This window comes from Talpa europaea (genome assembly GCF_964194135.1).
Source record: "Talpa europaea genome assembly, chromosome: 5".
NCBI lineage: Eukaryota > Metazoa > Chordata > Mammalia > Eulipotyphla > Talpidae > Talpa > Talpa europaea.
The window spans coordinates 122,269,170-122,293,134 of record NC_140071.1 but is presented as its reverse complement, the minus strand read 5'-3'; the positions used below and the strand labels follow the sequence as shown (position 1 = coordinate 122,293,134).

The window sequence follows — 23,965 nt, the reverse complement described above, 5'->3', positions numbered from 1 at the left end:
AAAGATCAACTGAGAATCCATTCTGTGAAAAGCAGCAATTTTTTAGCTTTATTCATTCAATATTTGAAGAACTACTATTCATTGCTTGAATGTACCATAGTTGTTAGGTTTTTTATTCACCCCTTTTTGAATTATATTTGACTTTGGCATTTTTACTGTCAAAAGTGCTGTAATAGTCCACCTACTACGTGTGTCTTAGACTACATAATGTAGCATTGCTCAAGGATCTATTCTTACAGATTTCCAGGTCATAAATGTGTGTGCTTTTAGTTTTTCATATTGCTAAGTTGCTCTCCAAAGTGTTTCATACAGTTGTTACATATAAATATGTCCATTTTTCCCACATTCTCAGAACCACTGAATGTGACCTTTGATTGTATGTCATTTTAGATTCAAATTGTTTGGCTGAAATCTATCATTTCAAGTTAGAGTCAGATTTATCTGTTGTCTGTCTCATAACTGCAGGAGCATGATGAAGTGTGTCTGGCCGGAGTGGCCCAGATGTCCATACGAATGGGAGACATCCGCCGAGGGGTTAACCAAGCCCTCAAGCACCCCAGCAGGGTCCTTAAAAGGGACTGTGGAGCCATTCTGGAGAGTATGAAGGTATGCTTTTCACTGTGTAAATATGCATGCAGTCGTATACTCAATAAAGTTAGTATTTTAATAATCTCATACTATTTCAGCAATTTTCAGAAGCCGCCCAACTGTATGAAAAAGGTCTCTACTATGACAAAGCAGCGTCTGTTTACATCCGCTGTAAGAACTGGTAAGGCTTTCTGCGCAAACGTGGAAATGCGTGTGTCCCCGCAGACGCCACGTGTCCTTGCTGCTCCTCTGACGTCACATCTGCTCTCCCACCTGGATCTTCGCTCCATCTCCTCCTCCTCCTCTTAGATAAGCTCATATTAATAGTTCTGTTCCCAAAGAGCGGCACAGTTGGCTTGGTACAGGGAAATCCCTGATTAAATAAATTACTAGAAAAGAAAAAGATCTCTATCCCCCATAGAGTTAAATGAACTAACCTTCATTTTCTTCCCTTTGGGCAAGGCGCCAAGAAAAACGCTATTAAATCTGTTTTTCCTGGAAGAGCCAATATATACATATTTTAATTAATTGACATACCATTATTTTATATCCTTGTTTGTTTTTCCCACACGATAGGATTTCTCCCCTCAGGCGTGATCACCATAGTTTTCCCACCACCAAAGCACCATCATCCTGCTACATAGTCCATGGGGAAAAGCCACTGTTTTTGAAAGATCGTGACAACTAGTTTTTGAATCCTAGAAACGAAGAAGCTGCTTTTAAAGTGAATACATTGCTGATGTTGTTCTTCTAAACCTGACTTTCTAGGGCAAAAGTTGGCGAGCTTCTAGCTCATGTTTCTTCTCCCAAGATTCACTTGCAGTATGCCAAAGCGAAAGAAGCAGATGGGAGGTTTGTACAATTTCTCAAATTTCTACAAATTTAAAGAACTGTAAGTTGGAGAAATTAACCATTGGTATTTGCAGTCCTCTAAGAAAAGCAATATAGGGAAAGAAAACATCCTTAACCGCTCACCTGGCCTGAAGTGCCTTTCTTACACCTCGTATCCCTCAGCCGATCCTTCCTGTATTCAAATACAGATTTATCCTGTTTTGTTTTGTTTTTTAATTTGGGGGTTAAATACTAGAAGCTGAAGTTTTTATAATATGGCATGAAAATGAAATTAAATGGTAGTCATTTTAATAGAGAGGATAACTTAAGGATGCAAAGGAGAAGAAAGTGAAGAAATGTGAATTGCAGGCAGACAGCTGCACTGGTTAAGTCGTAGTATCAAAATAGAGCCACGGGTAGGTAGTATCCCAAATATACAAAGTTCTCTGCAACTTAATGCAAGAAACTCAAGGATACTAGGAGGAAATGACTAAAGCCAACAAGGAGTCCCAGAAAACACAGAAATTGTATTTCATGCAAATGTGAAACAGTTCTCCTTCACTAACTGTAATTAAAGTAACAGTATATCATTTTAACTTCCCATATTGGGAGAGATGTGTTTTCAACTAATAACCAGACTGTCAAAATGCTCTCATAACACAGGACTGATGGGAGCATAAATTTCTGTAGCCTTTGGAAGGTTAGCTGACAGCACGTACTCAGAGATTTTTAAAGGTTAATACTCTCCCCTTTAGAACAGTAACCTGAGAAAAATAGAGATACATTAAATATCTTGTTGAAATGGAAAGAGCTGGAAGCTGGAGGGAACTGAAGAGAAGTCTCGAGCTCCATCTAGAGGTCAACAGGCAAAGATTTTAAATGTCACTTGTAAACTATCCTAGTGAAAAAATACTGTTTTCTCAAATAAGCCCACATTACTATTACAATCTTCCCATTCAGAAAGAAATAAAAACATTATATATAAAAAATTATGTAGCTATAGTTCAGATAACACAATTCAATATGCTATTTTACTGTTAGTTTATTAAACCCCTAAAAAGAACATATTTCAGTGAGATGGTTCCTGGTATTTTTTTCTGATGGAGTAAGAAGTTAAAAGAAAAATAAGTGAGGATCTAGTCCCCTAAAATCATATATAGTATCCTAAACCAATGGCACCTCGATTTAAAAAAATTAAATACATTTATATCTTAAAAAGGAGAGGAAAAATAAACAACCACTATCAATAAAAACGGTGCCCAGACATTTATTGACATTGCTTCCCCTTCCTCCCAGTATGCCAGTGTTAAGACCCTTTGTCTGAACTAAGCGTTTCTTACAGGTACAAAGAAGCTATTCTGGCTTATGAGAATGCCAAACAGTGGAACAGCGTGATCCGCATCTACCTGGATCACCTCAACAATCCCGAAAAGGCCGTCAGCATTGTGAGAGAGACCCAGTCCCTGGAGGGAGCCAAAATGGTAGCCAGGTAACACATGCATTGATATTTTTGGACTTTTAAAAACTAGGTATGCAAGAAAGCCCCGCCTCCCCTTATCAGAAATATATGTATATACACTTATGTATGTGTGTGTGTTTAAATTCAAAAGTTTGTTGTGATCAGTGGCTGAGAGTGTTTTGCAGACAGAAGCATATTCTGTAGAATTGCAGTTTACCTGAAATTTATTTTTAAGTAGTTTTTTATGATTGAAAAAGATTTTATTTTATAAATCACTATTTTATATGAAAATCAAGCTAATTAAAGTGCTTTGTTTCAGGTTTTTCCTACAGTTAGGTGACTATGGGTCTGCCATCCAGTTTCTTGTTATGTCCAAATGTAATAATGAAGCTTTTACGCTGGCTCAGCAGCACAACAAAATGGAAATCTATGCAGACATTATTGGTAATTATCATTGTTTTCCCTAATTTCTCTCAAGGATTTCTATCCTAGGAACACTATGGGACCTATATCAGATGGTTATACCCACAAGCATGTGCACACGTGCCATTTATACACACACACACACACATATTTGAATGTTTCTTGTTATATTTCAAGAGCCTACTGTCAGCTCAAAGGTGAGATGGAATTATAAGGTCATTTTCAAAAATTAAGGACTGGTGGCGGGGAGGGAAACAGTATTTTCCACAAGAGCCCAGATTTCTCCTAATTCTGCTATGATTCAACCAGTGGGAAAAATCCACTTCCAAAATGGTGATAGGAAATGTAGAATGATTTTTTCAAAAGTAAATGTTTCATAAATTTTAAAAATTCAGTTGCACATTATGTAATTACTTTGAAGAAGAGTGACATATACAAGATGTGGTTTTTAAAGATTTCCAGAGTCTGAAAGAGAATTATATTCTGAGGATACCTGCTTATAGGTTTTCTTCCCATGTTTGCAGTTATCTTAGGAATTACTGAAGTCATTTCCTGATTTTTCTTCTTATGGGTCATACATAATACTGTTTATGGTGCTGGGTTTTTAAAATTATAGTTAAATAGGGCCTCCCTGGTGGCGCAGCGGTTGAGCGCTGGGTTGTGAAGCTGCCCGCAGCCTCAGCAGCACCGGTTCGATCCCTGGCTGCTCCCCAGCCACCGGAGGGAGGGTCCCACATGGCGCCCAGACCTCCCCTGCCGCCCGCTGCTCCCCTCAGCAGTGTACTTCGGTCCTTCTGCCTGCTCTGCTCCCCGCTCTGGCTCTGGTGAATTCTCTCACCCTCCCGCGCTTCTGACTGTACCCAGTGCTTGTATAAATAAATAAAAATTTAAAAAAAAATTATAGTTAAATATAAATAGTATGCGCTTGCCATTTTAACCATGGTGAAGTGTTCAGTCTGGTTACATTAAACATTCATGTCCTCCTGCCATCTTCACCACTGTCCATCTCCAGAACTTTGTCATTGTCCTAAATTAAAACTCCGTCCCCATTAAACAAGAATTCCCCAATCCCTTTCCTCCCCAGGTTCCGGATAACCGTTCTTCTACTTTATGAATTTGACTATTCACGGTACCTCAAGTAGAATTATTATTCTGGGCTTGTTTCTTTGCTTTTTTTTTTTGTTTTTGTGGTACCCTCACCGCTGGCGGGGGAACGAACCTGTACTGCAGAGGCTGCAGGCAACCGCTGCGCCACCAGGGGAGGCTTTTTTTTTTTTTTTAAAGATTTATTTATTTATTTATTTATTTATATTTATGCAAGCACTGGGTACAGTCAGAAGCGCGGGAGGGTGAGAGAATTCACCAGAGCCAGAGCGGGGAGCAGAGCAGGCAGAAGGACCGAAGTACACTGCTGAGGGGAGCAGTGGGCGGCAGGAGAGGTCTGCGCGCCATGTGGGACCCTCCTCCGGTGGCCGGGGAGCAGCCGGGGATCGAACCGGCGCTGCAGAGGCCGCGGGCAGCTTCGCAACCCAGCGCTCAACCGCTGCGCCACCGGGGAGGCCCCTTTTTTTTTTTTTTAACAAAATGACCATAAGAATTAATGATGTAATTCATGAAGATACCTTTTTTTTAATCTATAAAGAAATAGGTGAACGCATCTTCTAATAGGAAGTCATTTAGATAATTGAAGAAAGTAAAAATCTAAAGAAAAAAGTATAGATCAAAACCACATTAGAGGGCCTCCCCGGTGGTACAGCGGTTGAGCGCTGGGTTGTGAGGCTGCCCGCAGCCTCTGCAGCACCGGTTCGATCCCCGGATGCTCCCCAGCCATGGGAGGAGGGTCCCACATGGCGCAGACCTCTCCTGCCGCCCGCTGCTCCCCTCAGCAGTGTACTTCGGTCCTTCTGCCTGCTCTGCTCCCCGCTCTGGCTCTGGTGAATTCTCTCACCCTCCCTCGCTTCTGACTGTACCCAGTGCTTGTATAAATAAATAAATAAATCTTAAAAAAAAAAAATTAGAATTTCCAGTGTTTTAACTTGACAGGTGACATATCCTTAACATTACAAATCACCATTATTCTCAGGCCTTTAAGTTGTTCTAAGTTCATTAAAGATATGGCTTTTCCTGTTACATACACACACTTTCCTCTCCCTCTGTTTACCTTCTTATAAACTCTACCTCAGCCTTGGGCAGCACAGGCTGTTATTTTTTTTTTAAAGGTTTATTTATTTTATGCATACAAGAATGGGTGCAGGCAGGAGAGGTCTGCTGCACCATGTGGGCTAGATCCCTGGCCGGGGATCAAGCTCATGCCGCAGTGGCTGGTGATGGCTTGATAGCTCTGAGAGTCCCTGTGCCATCAGGGAGACCCAGCAAGGGCTGTCATTATACTGATTTTCTTCCTGGGTCTCCAGCTCCCATAAGTAAATACAAACAATAAATTTTAACTCCAGCAGCTCCGGGCCTTCTTTCCCCTGAGCTTACTATATAAGCCTCAATCCAAAAAGAAAGAATATCTTTAAATGGCAATCATGGACCACTTAAATATTACCTCCCTTACTTTTCTGACAAGTACATACAGACTCTCATTTAAATCAGGCATTGCTGGGCCTCCCTGGTGACATAAGGGGTTAATCACCACACTGTGAAGCTGTCCACAGCCTCTGCAGCACGAGTTCGATCCCTGGCCGGCCAGGGAGCTACCCACATGGCGCAGAGACCTCTCCTGTCTCGCCCGCTGCTCCCCTCAGCTGTGTATTTCAGTCTGCCTGTTCTGTTCCCCGCTCTTTCTCTGGTGAATCCTTTCACCCCCCACACCTCTGGCCTGTACCCCAGTTCTTGTATGCATAAATAAATAAATCTTTAAAAAAAATAAATCAGGCATTGCTGAGAAAGAGGTGGATTATATTTGCATTATGCTTGGCTTTGTGTCTGATTGTTCAGAAACAATCCCGGTGGAGGTGATGATAGTCACAGTTTCTTCTGTTTTAGGAAGTGAGATGGAGACCCCTGAAGAAAGGTTTAAGTGCTAAGGGCAGACAGTAACCTAGATCCTCACAAAGCCTCATGATCAGCTTTCCTGATTCTTGTTTAGAGTGAAAATAAGAGGGAGCAGAGTGCATATGTGGGGTGATTATGATGTGTTTGTGACGAAACAGGACACTGTAACCTTCATGTTGGCCATTGAGTGTTTTTGATCACCTATTATTAGATCGCCTGTTTTTAGATCTTATTTTTAGGTTAGCAATAAAAGGTAAATGACTTTTGCTCAGATATTTTACTCAATAAACTTTCGTTGTAGGTTCTGAAGACACTAGTAATGAGGACTATCAAAGTATTGCCCTGTATTTTGAAGGAGAAAAAAGACATCTTCAGGCTGGAAAATTCTTCTTGCTGTGTGGCCAGTATTCACGGGTTAGTATTTGTCAAGAAAATAGCCACTGGACTCCACAGGAATGATTCTAGGAAATATTATAAGCTCTGTTCTCCCAGATTCAACTGTAAAATTTTCCTACCTCTCCTGCCCCCAATCACATTCTTACTTTATAGTTTCTCAGACATCTGTCCCTCCTCATTCCAATGACCATCAATTTACTCCAAGCCCTGGGTCACCTCAATTTAATTCCTGTAATGGTGTCCCATTTTCCCTGTTTTAATCTCTCCCTATAACTCATCTTCATTTTGTTCCCCAAATGGTTCTTGCTTTCACCTAGCGTCGCTAACATGCGCTTCATGTTCAAACAATGGACATAAGTAAGTGAAGCTGTGTGGCAGGGGAGGGGCCGCTGGCTGCCTCCGGTGTTTGTCTAAAGGGGACAGCTTCTGCTCACCTCCTGAAAATTGTTGCCACTCAGGATCAGAGGGTTTATTCAAGAGACGGAAGTCTGACTCTCTTGACTTTAAAATGCTGGCCCAGATACTTGACTAACACCTTACTGGCTGAGGAAAACCTGTCTATTGTGAGATCGGCCTGCACGCCACCAATTTGCTATTCCTGGCCACTTAGGTAATGTCCAAATTCCTTAGCTGGTGCTCCAGAGGACTTCCACAATTTGACCAAACCATATGAACTTCCAGTCTGGTATCCAGCTATTTCCATCAAAGAATCCTACACTCTTCCCTGATCTTATCCTCTTCCATCTGGATTCCTCTTGGCCCTCTGCACCTCCTGCCACTGGCCTGTCCATCTTTCATGTCCTCTTTCCGCTGTGGTTCCTTAGGGTCATCCCCATCTTTAATCTTCATCCTTAAAGTACCTCAAAAACCAGCAGGCAATCCTGCTCATTTATCTTGTAAGCTTTTATAGCCTTAAATTTCTTCATAGGGGTGATGCTCTGGTGTTCAGAAATTGGACAATTATGATTTAATTGAGTCCCGATTTCGTCACATCACACCTCTCTATTAAACTGTACCTAATTAAAAAAAAAAGGAGTCATATCACATTCTTCCTGGTTTTCTCCACGGCATGTAGCACAGTCTCCTATTCACACTAGCAGGTTGTCAGTAAATGTTTGTCAAATGAATGAAGGAAAGAAAAGAAATCTCCTACTGAAAGAGGGCACATTTTAAATTTTCATTTCCTCAAGAATCAGAACTAGAATAAAATTCTTCAGAGCATTAAGTGGATGTTCCTTTTTTAAATTATACCCAGCTTTTAAAAAATAATTTTTAGAACCAGCACTATGCAAGTCCCTAGTTGAGATAAAGGTATTTCCACAAACTATAATTACTCTGTATGTGTGGAAACTTTGTTTTTCCCAATATAAAAGCAGTTTGAAAATTTCTAATTGCTACACAACTCTCATTTCAGGCACTCAAACACTTCTTGAAGTGTCCAAACTCAGAAGACAACGTGGCAATAGAAATGGCGATTGAAACCGTAAGTAAACTCTATAATGAAACCTTTGCGAATGCCAATTTTTAAAACCTTTTGAAGTATCCAAGCATACACAGAAGTAGACTAAACTGTCACAAATTCCCACATACCCATCATCTGACTTCAAAAGCTGTCAACATCTGGACAAGCTGATGTATTCACACCTCTGCCTTCCCTTGGAGGATTTTAAAGCAAATCACAGACATTCCATCTTTTCACTGGGGTATATAAAATCTTTTAGGTGTAACTTGCATGCAGTAAAGTACACAAATCCTGAGTGTACAACTCAGGAGTGTACACCAGGAACCCCAAACAGATCAACATTTCTGGCTCCCCAGAAGGCTGTTACCCTCCCGGCAAGGAAGACCACAATTCTGGCTTCCACCCTCAAAGATTGCTTTCACCTGTTTATGAACTTCACATAAATGGAATCACGCATGTGCGCTGTTTCATGTCTGGTTTCTTTCAGTCAAACTGATTAAGTCGGCAAATGCATCTGTTATTGCATGTAGCACTAGGTCATTCTTAGTCGTTGCTGTGCAGTATTCCACTATGTGTTTATGACGTTATTCTATCAGTGGTGTTTGGATTGTCTGCAGTTTGGACTTAGTCATAAATGAAGGTGCTATAAAGCTGTTCATGTCTTTTGGTGGACATTAGCACTCAAATTTATTGGGCATATGTCCAGAAGTATAATTCTTAGGTCAGAATGTTGTACATATTTTGGGCAATGGTGTAAGGCTCGCCAGACATTTTTCTCAAATTCTGTGAGTTTGGACCTCAGTGAGGAAAATCTGCCCAAGACCACACAGCTGACCTTTTGACCACACAGCTGACCTTTTGACCTTGGGCAGACTGATTCCAGAGCTATTAATGCTTTCTGTATACTGGGTATTCACGCAAAGCCATCCACAAAAACCATCAAAACAACAGCTCCCCCATTCTGCTTCCTTATAGCACCCCTTCCTTACAGCAGTGGCAAAAGGTTTATGAAGGCTCAACATCTTTCGCTGACAACTCCTCCAGAGGGTGAATTCTGGGAACTCCGCAGCCCTGAGCGTGTCTCCACCCCACTGCTTAACTGTCTTCCCACCTGCGCTCAAGTCTACTGTCTTGCTTTCTCTACAGCACAAATAATTTCCAGACATCTCCCTGTCCTCTCCCCCGAGGCGTAGCACGTGAGGTCATGAGTTGCTCCATCCCAAAGACAGTTCCCATCGTCTTCCGGATTCTTCTCTCACTATTAAGATGGCCAGAGGGCGGTGCCGCCCAGTCATGCTATGTTCCCGTGGTCGGCTCCAGTTGTGTTCTTGGCTCACCTCTTTCATAGACACAGGACTATTTAAGCCTAATTTGGTCAGTAGTTATTCCTTCAAACTAAAACTAATCATTTCCACCCTGCAGTAAGGCCCATTCTCTTTCCTGATCAACATGATCTCGCATGTCGGTGATCTAATCTGGCCTTTTTTTTTCTTTTTTTACTTTTTATTTTTTTGACTTTTTTTAATTTTATTTTTATATTCCCCATACAATTGCAACCCCCTTATTTTTACCCCAAGCTCTCCTTTCCCCGCCCCAAACCTCCATAGTGGGTCTCTGGTTCATAGTTGTTGATTTTGATTTTTTCTTTCTTATAGCTATTCTTTTTCCTGGTCCCTTATTTAGGTTTTCTAGATTCCTGCTATGAGTGAGACCATCCGGTATTTTTCTTTTTCTTTCTGGCTTATTTCGCTGAGCATGATCCCTTTCAGCGCCATCCATGTTGCTGCAAATTGCATGTGTTTATCTTTTTTGAATGCTGAGTAATATTGCATGGTATATATGTACCACATCTTCTTGATCCAATCATCTATTTTTGGGCATTTGGGTTGTTTCCAAAGCTTAGCTATTGTAAACAGTGCTGCTATAAACACAGGGGTGCAGGTACTATTTGGAACTGATGTTTCTGTGTCCTTTGGGTAAATACCTAGGAGTGGAATTGCTGGATCATATGGGAGCTCTATGTTTAGTAGGTCCAGAAATCTCCACACAGCTCTCCATAGTGGTTGGACCAGTTTGCACTCCCACCAGCAGTGCAGAAGAGTTCCTTTTTCTCCACATCCTCGCCAACATTTGTTGTTGCTAGTTTTTTTAATATGTGCCATTCTCACTGGTGTAAGATGGTATCTCATGGTAGTTTTGATTTGCATTTCCCTGATTACAAGTGATATTGAACATTTTTTCATATGCCTGTTGGCCGTTTGCATTTCCTCTTCAGAGAAGTTTCTTTTCAGCTTTTCTGCCCATTTTTTGACAGGATTATTTTCTTTGTTGTTGTTGAGTCTCATCAGCTCTTTGCAGATTTTTGTGATCAGTCCTTTATCATTAGTGTTGTGTGCAAAAATGTTCTCCCAGTTGGTGGGGTTTCTCTTTGTTTTTGTTATTTTCTTTTGCTGTGCAGAAGCTCTTTAATTTGATGTAGTCCCAGCTGTTTATCTTTGCCTTCACTATCACTGCTTTGGGTGATGTGTCTGTAAAGATATCTTTGATGTGCAAATCACGTAGTGTTTCACCTATATTCCCTTCCATGTATTTTATGGTTTCAGGTCTTATGTCTAGTTCTTTAATCCATTTTGAGTTGATTTTTGTGTATGGTGTGAGGTAGTGGTCAAGCTTCATTCTTTTGCATGTAGCGACCCAGTTTTCCCAGCACCATTTATTGAACAAACTTTCTTTGCTCCAATGCATGGTCTTTGCTCCTTTGACAAAGATTAGTTGACCATAAATCTGTGGGTTTATTTCTGGATTTTCTATTCAATTCCATTGGTCTGTGTGTCTGTTCTTGTTCCAATACCATGCAGTTTTGATGATTATGGCTTTGTAGTATAGTTTGAAGTCTGGGAGTGTGATGCTTCCATTCCCTTTTTTTTTTTTTTTTTTTTTTTTTTTTTCAGGAGAGCTTTCGCTATTCGGGGTTTTGGTGATTCCATATGAATTTCATCAATAATTGTTCTATTTCTTTGAAGAAGGACATTGAAATTTTTATTGGAATAGCATTGAACCTGTATATTGCTTTTGGTAGGATGGCCATTTTAATAATGTTTATTCTTCCAATCCATGAGCAGGGGATGTCTTTCCATTTCTTTGTGTCTTCTTCTATTTCTTTTAACAGTGTTTTATAGTTTTATTTGTATAGGTTCTTTGCCTCTTTTGTTAGATTTATTTCCAAATATTTGATTTTTTTTGTTTTGATAATAAAAGGGATGGTTTTTTGATTTCTTCTTCAGATTTATTGTTTGTGTATAGGAAAGCTACTGACTTTTGCCTGTTGATTTTGTATCCTGCCACTTTACTGAACTGATTGATGAGTTGAATTAGTTTTTCTGTGGAGTTTTTGGGGTTCTCTATGTATATTATCATATCATCTGCAAATAGTGATAGCTTGACGACTTCTTTTCCTATTTGGATTCCTTGGATGTCTTTCTCTTGTCTTATTGCCCTGGCTAGGACTTCCAGTATTATATTGAAAAGCAGTGGTGAGAGTGGACATCCTTGTCTTGTTCCAGATCTTAATGGAATTGCTTTCAGCTTTTCACCATTGAGAATGATACTGGCTATTGGCTTGTCATATATGGCCTTTATGATGTTGAGGTATGTTCCTTGTATCCCAAGAATTTCAAGGGCTTTTATCATGAATGGGTGTTGCACTTTGTCGAAAGCTTTCTCAGCATCTATTGATATTATCATATGGTTTTTATATTTCTTTTTGTTGATGTGTTGGATAACGTTGATTGATTTTTGGATGTTGAACCATCCTTGTGTCCCTGGCATGAATCCTACTTGGTTGTGGTGAATTATCTTATGGATATATTGTTGGATTCTGATAGCTAAAATTTTATTGAGGATTTTTGCATCAGTGTTCATTAGGGAGATTGGCCTGTAGTTTTTCTTTTTTGTGTTGTCCTTGTTCGGTTTTGGTATTAGTGTAATGTTGGCTTCATAGAACGTGTTTGGTATTGTCCCTTCTTTCTCAATTTTTTGGAAGAGTTTGTGAAGGATAGGCACTAATTCCTCTCTGAATGTTTGGTAGAATTCATTTGTAAATCCATCAGGTCCTGGGCTTTTGTTTTTGGGGAGGTTTTTGAATAACATTTTAATTTCGCTGCTTGTAATTGGTCTGTTTAGGTGTTCTATTTCCTCTTTATCTAGCTTTGGGTGATTGTAGAGTTGTAGGAATTTGTCCATCTCCTCTAGATTGTTGAACTTGTTTCCATGTAACTGTTCATAGTAGTTCCTGATTATTCTTTTGATTTCTGCTGTGTCTGTTGTGATTCCTCCTCTTTCATTTATGATCCTGTTTATTTGTGCTTTCTCCCTTTTTTCCTTTTGTGAGCCTGGCTAGGGGTTTGTCTATTTTATTGATTTTTTTCAAAGAACCAGCTCTTGGTTTCATTGATCTTTTGGATTGTTTTTTTAGTTTCAAATTCATTTATTTCTGCTTTGGTTTTTATTATTTCTTTTCTTCTACTAGTTTTGGGGTTTTTTTGTTGTTGTTTTTCTAGATCTTTGAGCTTTGAGATTAGGCTGTTTCTTTGAGTTCTTTCTTGTTTCTTGATGTGAGCCTCTATTGCTATATATTTTCCTCTTATTACTGCTTTTGCTGCATCCCATACATTTAGGAAATTGGTGTCCTCATTGTCATTCAATTCAAAGAATTTTTAAATTTCTTCTTTGATCTCCTCATTAGTCCAGTGGTCTTCCAGTAGTGTGGTTTTCAATCTCCACGAGGTAGGAGAGTTCCTTGCCTTCTTTTTATGGTTTATTTCTAGTTTGATGCCTTCATGGTCAGAAAAGATGGTTGGTATGCTTTCAATCTTGGTGTATCTGTTGATGTTTGTCTTGTGTCCCAGTATGTGATCAATCCTGGAGAATGATCCGTGTGCGCTTGAGAAAAATATGTACTCCGTTTTTTGGGGGGGGTTTAGTGTTCCATAGATGTCTGTTAAGCCCAAGCGCTCTAGGTCCTTATTTAGAGCTTTAGTGTCTTATTTTTTGTCTCGTTAATCTATCCATTGTTGATAGTGGTGTGTTGAAGTCTCCCACTATGTATGTGTTTTCTCTGATGTCTGTTTTCAGAGATGACAATAGTTATCTGATATATTTTGGTGCTCCTTCGTTTAGTGAGTATATGTTAATGAGTGTTATTTCTTCTTGAAGTATTTTCCCCTTGATCATAATGTAGTGACCGTTGGGGTCTCTTTTTATTTTTTTGAGTTTGAAATCTGTTTTATCTGATATAAGAATAGCTGTTCCTGCTTTCTTTTTTGGTCCATTTGCTTGTAGGATTGTTTTCCATCCTTTAACTTTGAGTCTATTTTTATCTTTTGTAGCTAAATGTGTTTCCTGCAGACAGCAAAAGGTTGGGTTTTATTTCTTAATCCAGCCTGACACTCTGTGTCTTTTTATTGAAGAGCTTAGTCCATTTACATTTAAAGTTAATATTGATATGTTAGCATCTGTATTTGCCATTGTGTTTGTCTTTCCTTTGAGTTTATTTATTTATTCTTTTAATAACCTTTTTTTTTTTTTTTTTGGCCTTCTTTCATTGTTATTCGTCCCTCTGAGGTTCTGGCTTTAGGACTCCTTGTAGTATTTTTTGGAGTGGGGGTTTAGTCATAATGAAATTCCAGAGTTTGTTTGTCTGGGAAGGTCCTTCTTTCTTCATAGAGGAAGGAGAGCTTTGCGGGATAGAGTATTCTTGGTTGGCATCTGTTTTTTTGGAGTCTGTTGACTATGTCCCTCCACTCTCTCCTTGCCCGTAGTGTTTCTTTGGAGAAGTCTGATATCAGCCTGATTGGTTTTCCTTTGAATGTTATCTGTTTCTTCCCTCTTGTCAGCTTCATTATTTTTCCCTTGTCCTGGATTCTTGGGAGCTTTACTATTATGTATCTTGCTGTATTTTTCCTTTCGTCATGGAAGTTTGGTGTTCTTCTTGCTTCTTGTATATCAATTTTTAGCTCCTTCTTCACGTTTGGGAAGTTCTCTTCAATTATCTCCTTGAATATTTTCTCTGTTCCTACATCTTTCTCCTCTCCTTCTGGTATTCCTATAACTCTTATATTTCCTTTCCTCATGGAGTCAGATAGTTCCTGAAGTCTTTCTTTGGTCTTTTTCCATCTTCTCTTTCCTTTTCTGTTTTGGTTCTTTTTATTTCTGTCTTTGAGAGTGCTTATTCGTTCTTCCATTTTATCTATTCTACTTTCATTGCTTTTCCCACAGTTCTTTGGTGCCTCCATTAATTCTTTGATTTCCTGCATTTCTTTTACTTCCCTCTTTAGGGACTCAATTTCATTCTTCTGATCGTTGATTATTTTTCCCTTATCATTGTTTTCCTTTATGACTTCTGTCAGTTTTTTAATCATGGCAATTTTAAATTCTCTTTCTGGAAGGCTCAGAAGTTCTTCCAAGTTACTGTCGTTGCAATCTGGGGGGTGGTTTTCTTTTTGTGGTGTGCTTTTTTCCTGAGGAGTTGCTAGGTTGTGTGTGGTTCTTCTACTCCCTACTGTCTGCTTTCTAATTTGCCGTATGCATTGGGACACTGAGTTGCTGGGACTGGCCGGCATCTTGGGTGAACTTCTCCACTCCCCTCTAGCTCCTCCGGGAGCCATCTGTCGGGTTTCAAGCAGTCTTTACTGAAGAAAGGTCCCTGTTCTAAAATGCCGATGCGGGGACACACTCCCCTGCGTGCCTGGTCTGCCCTGGCGGTGGGTTCCTGCTCCCCCTCTGAGCTCGGACTGCAGGCCAGAAGGGGCCTGGCATGGGTGAACTTCCCAGCTCACCTCTGGCTCCTCCAGGAGCCTTCTACTGGTTTCAGGCAGTCTTTACTGGAGAAATGTCCCTGTTCTAAAATGGCGATGCAGGACGCACTCCCTGCGTGCCCGGTCTGCTAATCTGACCTTTATGGAGGTGACCTTCAAATCCAGATCCCCAGGCCCACATCCTTGCCAGAACCCCTGCTCTCCTCGGGGCCCAGTGGCCCTGCTTTCCTTTCCACCTCAGATTACACACAGTGTGTGCACATGCCTCTCCTGGGGGCTGCTGGGGCGGGGGCACTCGGTGGCTTATTGTTGCCCAAGGCCCAGCCCCTGTGCTCCGGAGCTTACTCTCTAGTTGTCACAGCCCCTTTATGTTAGGAGTTTTAACTGAAGCCTCCTAGAAGTCGGTGTGTTACCAGAAAGGAAAAAACCCCACAGGACTTTGATACAGCAACTGTGAAAAGCTATAGCTTCCAAGGCTGGATTTTCATCAACGGCGACTACAAATAAATGAAGACCCATGGCTTGTTTCGTGCCTCAGCACCTCTATTATTTTTTACATTTTTATTCCATTTTTGTAGATTATCTGTCCTTTCTCCCATTCTTTCTATACCTAAGATGGTTGATTTTCTGGTGTTTTCTCTTTTGAACAGGTCGGTCAGGCAAAAGATGAACTGCTGACCAATCAGCTGATAGACCACCTGATGGGCGAGAGCGACGGCATGCCCAAGGTGCGTCTTCGCTATCTTAGTCGTGAGTCTCTCCCTGTTTTTACATACTATGGCTTTTGCTTCAGACTTGGAAACTTTTCTCCCTGAACATAGCCCTAGGTCACCCGTACAGAGGCTGTTATGTGCGTTTGCTCTATAAGCCCACGCATGAAATAACCGCGGCTCTCTGAATAAACAGTCCTCACCACCCACAGTTTTCCTCCAGTGTTAAAGTTTATTTATACTAGGAACAATGTTCATGGTACTAGAGCTATGAGTTAGCATCTCTCCCCTAAAAATCAGAGTGTATTTGTTCGTACTTCAAAAACTATGGGAATTAGCAAAAATCATATTCAGCATAAAGTAACTCACTGTAGATATAGGGGTAGAAATAAGTCATTGAGAACATGTTTTCAAAATACGTGACTCTCTGGGTTCCTGCAGAAATCAGTCTTCTCATTCCTAATCAGGACAGACTGACACATCTTTGAGCACTCCAGGATTTTTTCTTCCCTTTTGCTTTTTTTTTTTTTTAATAAATTTTATTGTTATATTCCCCATACAATTGCAGCCCCCCCATTCTGACCCCAATCCCTCCCCTCCCACCCCCGCCCCCCTAAAAGTGTCTCTGGTTCATAGTTTTTTGTTGATTTTGATTTTCACTTTCTTATAGTTATTCATTTTCCTGGTCCCTTATTTAAGTTTTCTAGATTCCTGCTATGAGTGAGACCATCCGGTATTTTTCTTTTTCTTTTTGGCTTATTTCGCTGAGCATGATCCCTTCCAGCGCCATCCATGTTGCTGCAAATTGCATGTGTTTATCTTTTTTGAATGCTGAGTAATATTCCATGGTATATATGTACCACATCTTCTTGATCCAGTCATCTATTTTTGGGCATTTGGGTTGTTTCCAAAGCTTAGCTTTTTTTTTTTTTTTTTTTCCCTTTTGCTTTGAGAAACAAGGAGATCTACTTGTGAAGGAAGCAGTCCTGAATCAAGTCACTGATTCAGAGTAGTGGTGGCTTGTCCCAGCTGGCAAGAACTCAAGCAGTCCTGATGCCCGAGCCCCCAAGTCTCTCTATAGACAAGATAAGATCCCGGGGAAGCCCAGTTAACCTGCCACAGAGTACAGGCCCTTCAACTGTCTCAACCACCTCAGTATTCTAATAATCAGAAACCCAGCCTCAAGGATGTGAAATTGTGTAGAGTTAAAGAGACTGACAATGGAAAAAGGTCATGGGCCAAAGAAAATTTTACAGGCCAGAGAAATTTAGAGATACAAAAATTGTTGAAAGTTTGCTAAGTTGGTACATTGCATAAAAAATACATTTCGTTTTCAAGCACGAGACTTGAGAGTAAAGATCAGGTAAACAGATGCCAATGCTAGATCACCGTGGTTCAAATCCTGGTTCTGGAAAGGCCCTGCTGTGTTTCAGTTTTTCACCAATGAAATCAGCACAACAATCATGCTTCCTCCAGGGAGGCTAAGAGAATTTAAATGTGCTAGCATGTCTCAAGCACTTAGAATACTACCTGGCAAATAAACTCTGAATACATATTCAATAAGTAAATATTCATTTTTTAAAAGCAATATTAACCCTTGGTTGTCAGAAAGTGATTCTAACTGAAATGCAAAACTTTAGGTGTTTCTCCCTTTAGTTCACAAAGAAAAGTAACGTTTCTCTAACGGTTTATGTGTTAGGATGCCAAGTACCTGTTCCGCTTGTACATGGCCCTGAAACAATACCAAGATGCCGCCCGGACTGCCATTGTCATTGCCAGAGAAGAGCAGTCTGCAGGTAGGATGCTAATATTCATCTTTTTCTCCCAGGTTAGCAGAGGGATGCTCCCACCCCTTCCCTTCCCAGAAAGGAGTAGCCCATTTCTAATCTAGGCTTACTGTGTACCCAGAAAACTCAGGGGACAGCCATTCCTGGGCTTCAGACAAGTACATTAATTCACGGCACCAGGGCAGGGACAGAGACTAACTCCACTCCTTCCTGGCCTGAGTTTCCATCTCTAGACAACTTCCCAGACCTCTCCACCCCACAACCCCCTTCCTATATTCTCAGCACCTTCCATCCCATGTATTTGGTCCTAGCAATATGAAAGGTGGAAGATGATATGGTTGACCTTGTTCTTTTATTATATGCAAGGACTATTTACAGAATCTCCGAACAGTTCTGTTAACTTACATGCTCTGTAAATATTTATCAAATAAATCAGAGAATTAGTCGGATGATCCTTACTAATTTTTGCAAGCTTATTATTTTAGATGTTCATAAATATGGAACACAATTTTGAAAACTATGGTATTACATGTCATTACTTTATTCAGCTTTTGTTATCTAACACCTCCAGCTGTCAAGATTAACAGTGGGCATAGAGGGAGGGGCTAAATTTGGAAAACTTCAAAAGTAGACTGCAAACTCCAAGACCCACTGAACTTCTGAGTCAGTTGGATGCCCTGAGGAAGAGGAAGACATCTAGGGTGACAGCCCCTGTCTTCTCCCTGAGGGACTAGCTGGATGTTAGTACTATCAGTTACAGCAGGAAAAATAACTAAGTCACTTTATCTAAGAAACTATTAAGATATCATTAGTAATGTGATCAGCAAAATCCACTTGTAAAATGAGGGCCCACAGAAAGCCCTCAGATTTCATCCTTTGCAATAATCATTTTACCTCCTTTGTTTCAAGGGAACTATCGGAACGCACACGATGTCCTCTTTGGCATGTATGCAGAACTTAAATCCCAGAAGATCAAAATTCCCTCTGAGATGGCCACCAACCTCATGATTCTGCACAGTTACATACTCGTTAAGGTGAGGCTCGAGTGACTCAGGATATAGCGACTCAGGTGTTTGTCACCCCGCAGGGGCTTCTTCTGCCCTCTCCACCAGATTAGTGCCATTTCCTAGGCCCCTATATTGTTAAGTGAAAAACAAGATATAGAATAACTATACAATATGCTGCTTTTGTGTCAAGGCAAAAAATAAGAATGCATACCAGAAAATAAAATTAGAATTATAACAAAAGATTAGTAAAAGTGGTTTCCTGAAAGGAGCAAGGCACGGGGCAGTGGCAGCAAGGTAGCAAACCCCCATCGAGGGCAGAGGTATGAGGGAGAAAACTGTACACATCTCTACGTTGTTTTGATTTTGAAGGATATAAATATATTATCTGCTCCAAATAATTTATTTAAAATATTGTGTTATCAGAGTTTGCTGGTTTGTTCGTTCTAAGGGAGATTTTAAACAATTCTTGTTTAATACTATTTCATCATCTGAATATAAAAAGATAGTTGGCAAAATTTAAAGACTATAGAAAAGTTAAATTCATCCTTTAAGTCTGTCGCCCAAATACAAATGTGAACACTGTGATGTATGCCTTCTATACATCTACGAATGCATGTGTTAAATTTTAATTTTTTTTAAGTTTTTAATTTTTTCATATCAGCACTCTATGTCTAGTTGTATATTTTCTTAGTCATGTTCACTAAAGACAAAATAGAGCATGCGCCATTGTGGGCTATTTCACCACCCTCATACTTTCCTAGCTCAGGCATCCCAGCCACTGCAGCCCCTCTGCCCCGCCATGGGCAGTGCCTCTTCATTTAACACCCCGTCCTCTCTCTGCCCGACAGCTTTCAGGCCTCAAAACTTAATAGGTCCCCCTGTAATGGGTGGACCATGGATTTGAACTCATGTCAAGTGGTCCAGGACAGAGTAAAAAGCTGGGCCAAGACCAAGGGTGAGGCCATGATGCCAGACAGAAGCTGCTGGAAGGACAAAGAAGGGAGAAATCCTGAGTGGAGTTTGAGAACAGTAAGGCTGCAAGGATCTCATGACCACCCCATTCAGAGTCACAATCAAGGAGTTGTTCATTTGAGAGAATTAACAGTTGAATTAAGGTCACTCTCTAAAGAGTAAAATGTTATTTCAGATTCACGTTAAGAATGGAGATCATATGAAAGGAGCACGTATGCTTATTCGGGTGGCCAACAACATTAGCAAATTTCCGTCACGTAAGTACTATCTGAGAAGTCGGTTATCCACATTTCTGCATTACAACTACCAACTCTACATATATGGATTCATTTAATTCTCACGACTCCATGAAGTGGTATAATGGGGGGCCTGAGACCCACCCCTAGGTTTGACTCCTACAACTCAACAGTGCTAAGATTTATAACAGCGAAAGGCTACAAAGAAAAATGTGCACAGGGTGAAGTCTGAGACCAGGCACAAACTCCCTGGCGGCACACACTGCACTCTCTGGGAGTAAGTTGTGACAACACATGGGGATGGTCCTGCCAGGTATGCTCGGTGTTGGGGGTTGTATTGGGAGTGAGGTCACACGGGCACCCCCTGCTTGGCATGTGCCAATTTTTCAGACTCCAGAAAGCAGGTGTTCAGCATGAACCACATTGTAGACTTGAGGCACAGTAACCACTCAGCTTTAGAAATGGCAGGAATTCTCCCCAAATCCAGGTTTTCAGATACAACAGAGCGCAGCCCTTCAGGCTGGCCTAAGGCGTATGGTATCCAGGCTGCACACATGGGTACTCTCACTGTCTTCCCTGTTTTACACAAGCAAACTTGGGCAAAAGAAATGAAGTAACGCTTGCCCACAATCACGCTGTCACCTAATAGTTGAGCCTCTGTTGCCATGCCTGTGAGAAAGGACCCGTTATTCTAAGACATGTCATTGAATGCAGTGAACATACTTTGTCCCCTGCCATGATGAGTCAGCAGTCAAATGTTTTGGGCCTTGTGGGTCCCTGGTCTCTTTCATGACGATTCAACCCTGCCTCTTGGCACAAAGAGCACATACACGAGAGTGGCTATGTCCCAGCAGAACTTTATTGCTTTTGAACATTGAAATGTGAACCTTCTGTGATTTTCACGTCACAAATTACTGTTCTCTTGGTTTTTTATTCAGCCATTTAAAAATGCAAAAAAACATTTTTTAGCTCATGGATCATACAAAGAGATGTCCAGATTTGGCCCACAGGTTGTTAATTCACCAACCTCAGTTCTCTAAATGTATTCTTGTCATATGAAAAGATTTGAAAATAACTTCCTATCATGCAGCAAAGGGTGTGCTAGGACAGATATTTTCATGACTGCTGGTGGGAATGGAAATGGGTATGGCCTTTTTAGAACGCAGTTTGGCAGTCTGTTCTAATATTTTTAGAAGATCATGTTTTTTGAGTCAGTAATTCAACTTCATATCTCTCCTGCAAAAATCTGCATTACCCCATCCATCAGTAGTCCTGTCAGATGCAAAAGCATATCTGAGGCACGGGAGAAGACATGTCAGGGGTGTCAGTTCCTGGCATTAAAGGCAAAACCCAGGATAACAGAGAAAAGACATTTGATGAGCAGTTAGCATGATTCTGTTGCTGGCCCTTTCCTCTTTAAACAGGTAACATCTGGTTCTCTACCAGAAAGATCGCAGAGAGGTGTGCTCCTGCCCTCCTCTAAACAGGACAGAGTCGTACTGGCAGAGGCACTGAGCTCCTCCTCCCCTGCTGTGTTTTGCAGACATTGTGCCCATCCTGACATCAACTGTGATCGAGTGCCACAGAGCAGGCCTGAAGAACTCTGCCTTCAGCTTTGCAGCTATGTTGATGAGACCTGAGTACCGCAACAAAATAGATGCCAAATACAAAAAGAAGATTGAAGCAATGGTCAGGTAGGCAGTGCCAGCTATTGCCACTACCTGATCGCAACTCATAAGATTATTTTTCAAAATCTAGTGTTTAATGTACACTCAATGAGAAAACAGATAGCTGAATACAATCATTGCTTCCTCTACCTGCACCAAAAAAAAAAAAACCCAGCAATGACCTGAATAAGCCAAAATGTATCTGACTCATATACAAGGCATCATAACCCAGGGCTGGTGTCACTGTGTCCTGATGCCACCAAGACCAGGTCCCTCTGTCATCCAGAGCACAGATGTTTCCTCTTCTGGATGCACAGCTGGGGCTGTTACCCACAACTCCATCCATCACACCCGCATTTGAGACAGAAGTAGGGAAATTGAAAAGGTCTTTACTTTTTTATTAAGAACACCACCATGCCTAGGGCCCTCATTTACACTGCAACTCTGCCAGGGAAAATAATGTGTTGTTTTGAAATGACATGTGATTCTTCCTCACAGGAGACCTGATACATCAGAAACAGAAGAAGCTACAACCCCATGTCCATTCTGTGCATTTCTTCTCCCAGAGTGTGAACTCCTCTGTCCTGGATGTAAAAATAATATCCCATATTGCATTGCAACCGTAAGTTTATTATAATTTCCCTTTCTTTGCACATATATTTATAACCCATCTGAATACTTGATGTGTGTCAACATTTTCTTCTCAACCCTCAGCATGTAGCATATGAACCCATGTCAACAAAGTTAATATTCAAAGCATATGATAACCTAGGTGAATATCAAGAAGGTACAGTAGAGCACACTTGGGGATCAGATGGTCTGCCACTTATCTACTATATAACCTTGTGCAATCAGCTTACCTTTATAGGGTCACCTGCAAATACCTGTCTGCTGAAATTAAATAAAAGCCTCCATTTATTACAACCTACTAGAAAACTTGAACAGACCAGATTATTAATCACCACGTTAACATAAGGCTTATTTTTAGGGAAAATAAATTTAGGTAATATCACAAAATTAAAGTCTGTTGTTTATATAAGACTGAAATAAAATACCCATGTAGGCAAAATTCTAACAGTTTCATAATTGGATTATAGTTAAGCGATTTAAAAATAAGGATGAATTTTACTCTTTACTGTTTCCAGGGTCGACATATGTTGAAGGATGATTGGACGGTGTGTCCACATTGCAACTTCCCTGCTCTATACTCAGAACTGAAGATGTATGTATGCTTCACTCAGTCACACAGATTTATCCAAAAATAGGGCTTTCTGAAGTCTCCTTATTTGTTCATGTTCTTAAAGACCTCTAAAGATCCAAGCTGTCTTCTTGGAAGAACCTTCTAAAGGCTTTGAAAACATGATCACTAAAGAGAATCTTGCAATAGAATAAATATTCCTAAAGTGCATGATAAACAGTACTAAGAAGGTAGGACTATTTGTTTTCACATGAGAATAACCCAGAGATAGTATATATTTACTCTGCCTTTTCCTTCTGAAACAGCATGTTGAACACTGAAAGCACATGTCCTATGTGTTCAGAGAGATTAAACCTTATTCAACTGAAAAAAATCTCAGACTGTACCCAGTACCTGCGCACAGAGGTGGAGCAGTGAACAGCGTGTGCAGGTAAGTGCTGGCCTCCACTCACCTTCCGAGGACAGAGCACAAACAGCTTAACAGTTGGGTTTGGCTCTGAGCATCACATAACTTGTCAGATTTAAACCATCTGACAAGCACCTTTGAAGTGTTTTTTAAAAAGTTAAAATGCAGGTTGTACAGTCCCCAAAGTGACAAGTTATTTGGCCAAGCATATTTTATCAAATCACATGTGCTTTTTTTTTACTTAGTTCATTAAAACTAGAGTCAGGTGAATTTGACAGCTGATGAAAATCCTTTCTTAGTTTCAGCTTTTCACTAGACTCTGAGACTCTTCTAAACCTGTGAAATTCAAGGACTTATTTAACCGTTATTTGTAGATTTGGGTGCAGTCCCCTTTCCAGTAAATGTCTTTATAGGATATTCTTCCTCACTTTTCAGTAGCTCTGGCAACCATAAGATGTTCTCTGATAGGGACCTCACAGCTTTCGCTCTACTATCTTGTGCCTCACAGAAGATTTGTGAGTTAACATTTTTCCAAATTGTGCCTGCTTATCTGTGGAGGATTAATTTTGCAACTCTACTACTTCCAAAAGTAGAACCTTACTTGTGTTTTTATTCTATGGACTTTCTCCATACACTTGGCCATGATATTATAGCTACCTGCTGATATGCTTCAGGGAGTTAAGATTATACACCACCTTATAATTGAATGTATCACTTTATCATTCATTGACTCATTTTAGACAAAGGACCCTAAACAACCATATAAACTTCAGGAATTTTTTTTTTTTTACAGGCTAGATATTATGTCCCTGAGAAGAAAGCAGGTTGAGTTCTATGGATTGAGACATGGATCATCCCGGATAAATATGACTGCTCCAGGTCACCACTATCAACTTCTGTAGAATGGCAAAACAGTGACATAAAACCTTACTTGCTTATTGTATTTTGTATATTTCCTCTTCAAAGTCTTCCATACTGTACACTCTGCACTGTTAATAGTAACCTATG

At 40.4% G+C, this 23,965-nt stretch overlaps 1 protein-coding gene across 1 annotated transcript in view; it reads left to right on the top strand.

Moving 5' to 3' along the window:
- WDR19 (WD repeat domain 19) overlaps positions 1-22,968 on the top strand; it is a gene marked incomplete at its 3' end in the record, with an annotated part of 60,034 nt that extends 37,066 nt beyond the window's left edge. Inside the window, exons 22-36 of the mRNA XM_084233378.1 lie at positions 466-606; positions 687-769; positions 1,357-1,440; positions 2,762-2,908; positions 3,198-3,322; positions 6,603-6,715; positions 8,112-8,180; positions 15,625-15,702; positions 17,384-17,480; positions 18,381-18,505; positions 19,626-19,707; positions 21,230-21,380; positions 21,852-21,975; positions 22,499-22,575; positions 22,857-22,968. Coding sequence (XP_084089504.1) covers positions 466-606; positions 687-769; positions 1,357-1,440; positions 2,762-2,908; positions 3,198-3,322; positions 6,603-6,715; positions 8,112-8,180; positions 15,625-15,702; positions 17,384-17,480; positions 18,381-18,505; positions 19,626-19,707; positions 21,230-21,380; positions 21,852-21,975; positions 22,499-22,575; positions 22,857-22,968 — 1,608 coding nt within the window. The remainder of the gene's footprint in view (positions 1-465; positions 607-686; positions 770-1,356; positions 1,441-2,761; positions 2,909-3,197; positions 3,323-6,602; positions 6,716-8,111; positions 8,181-15,624; positions 15,703-17,383; positions 17,481-18,380; positions 18,506-19,625; positions 19,708-21,229; positions 21,381-21,851; positions 21,976-22,498; positions 22,576-22,856) is intronic.
- Positions 22,969-23,965: the final 997 nt, after the last annotated feature.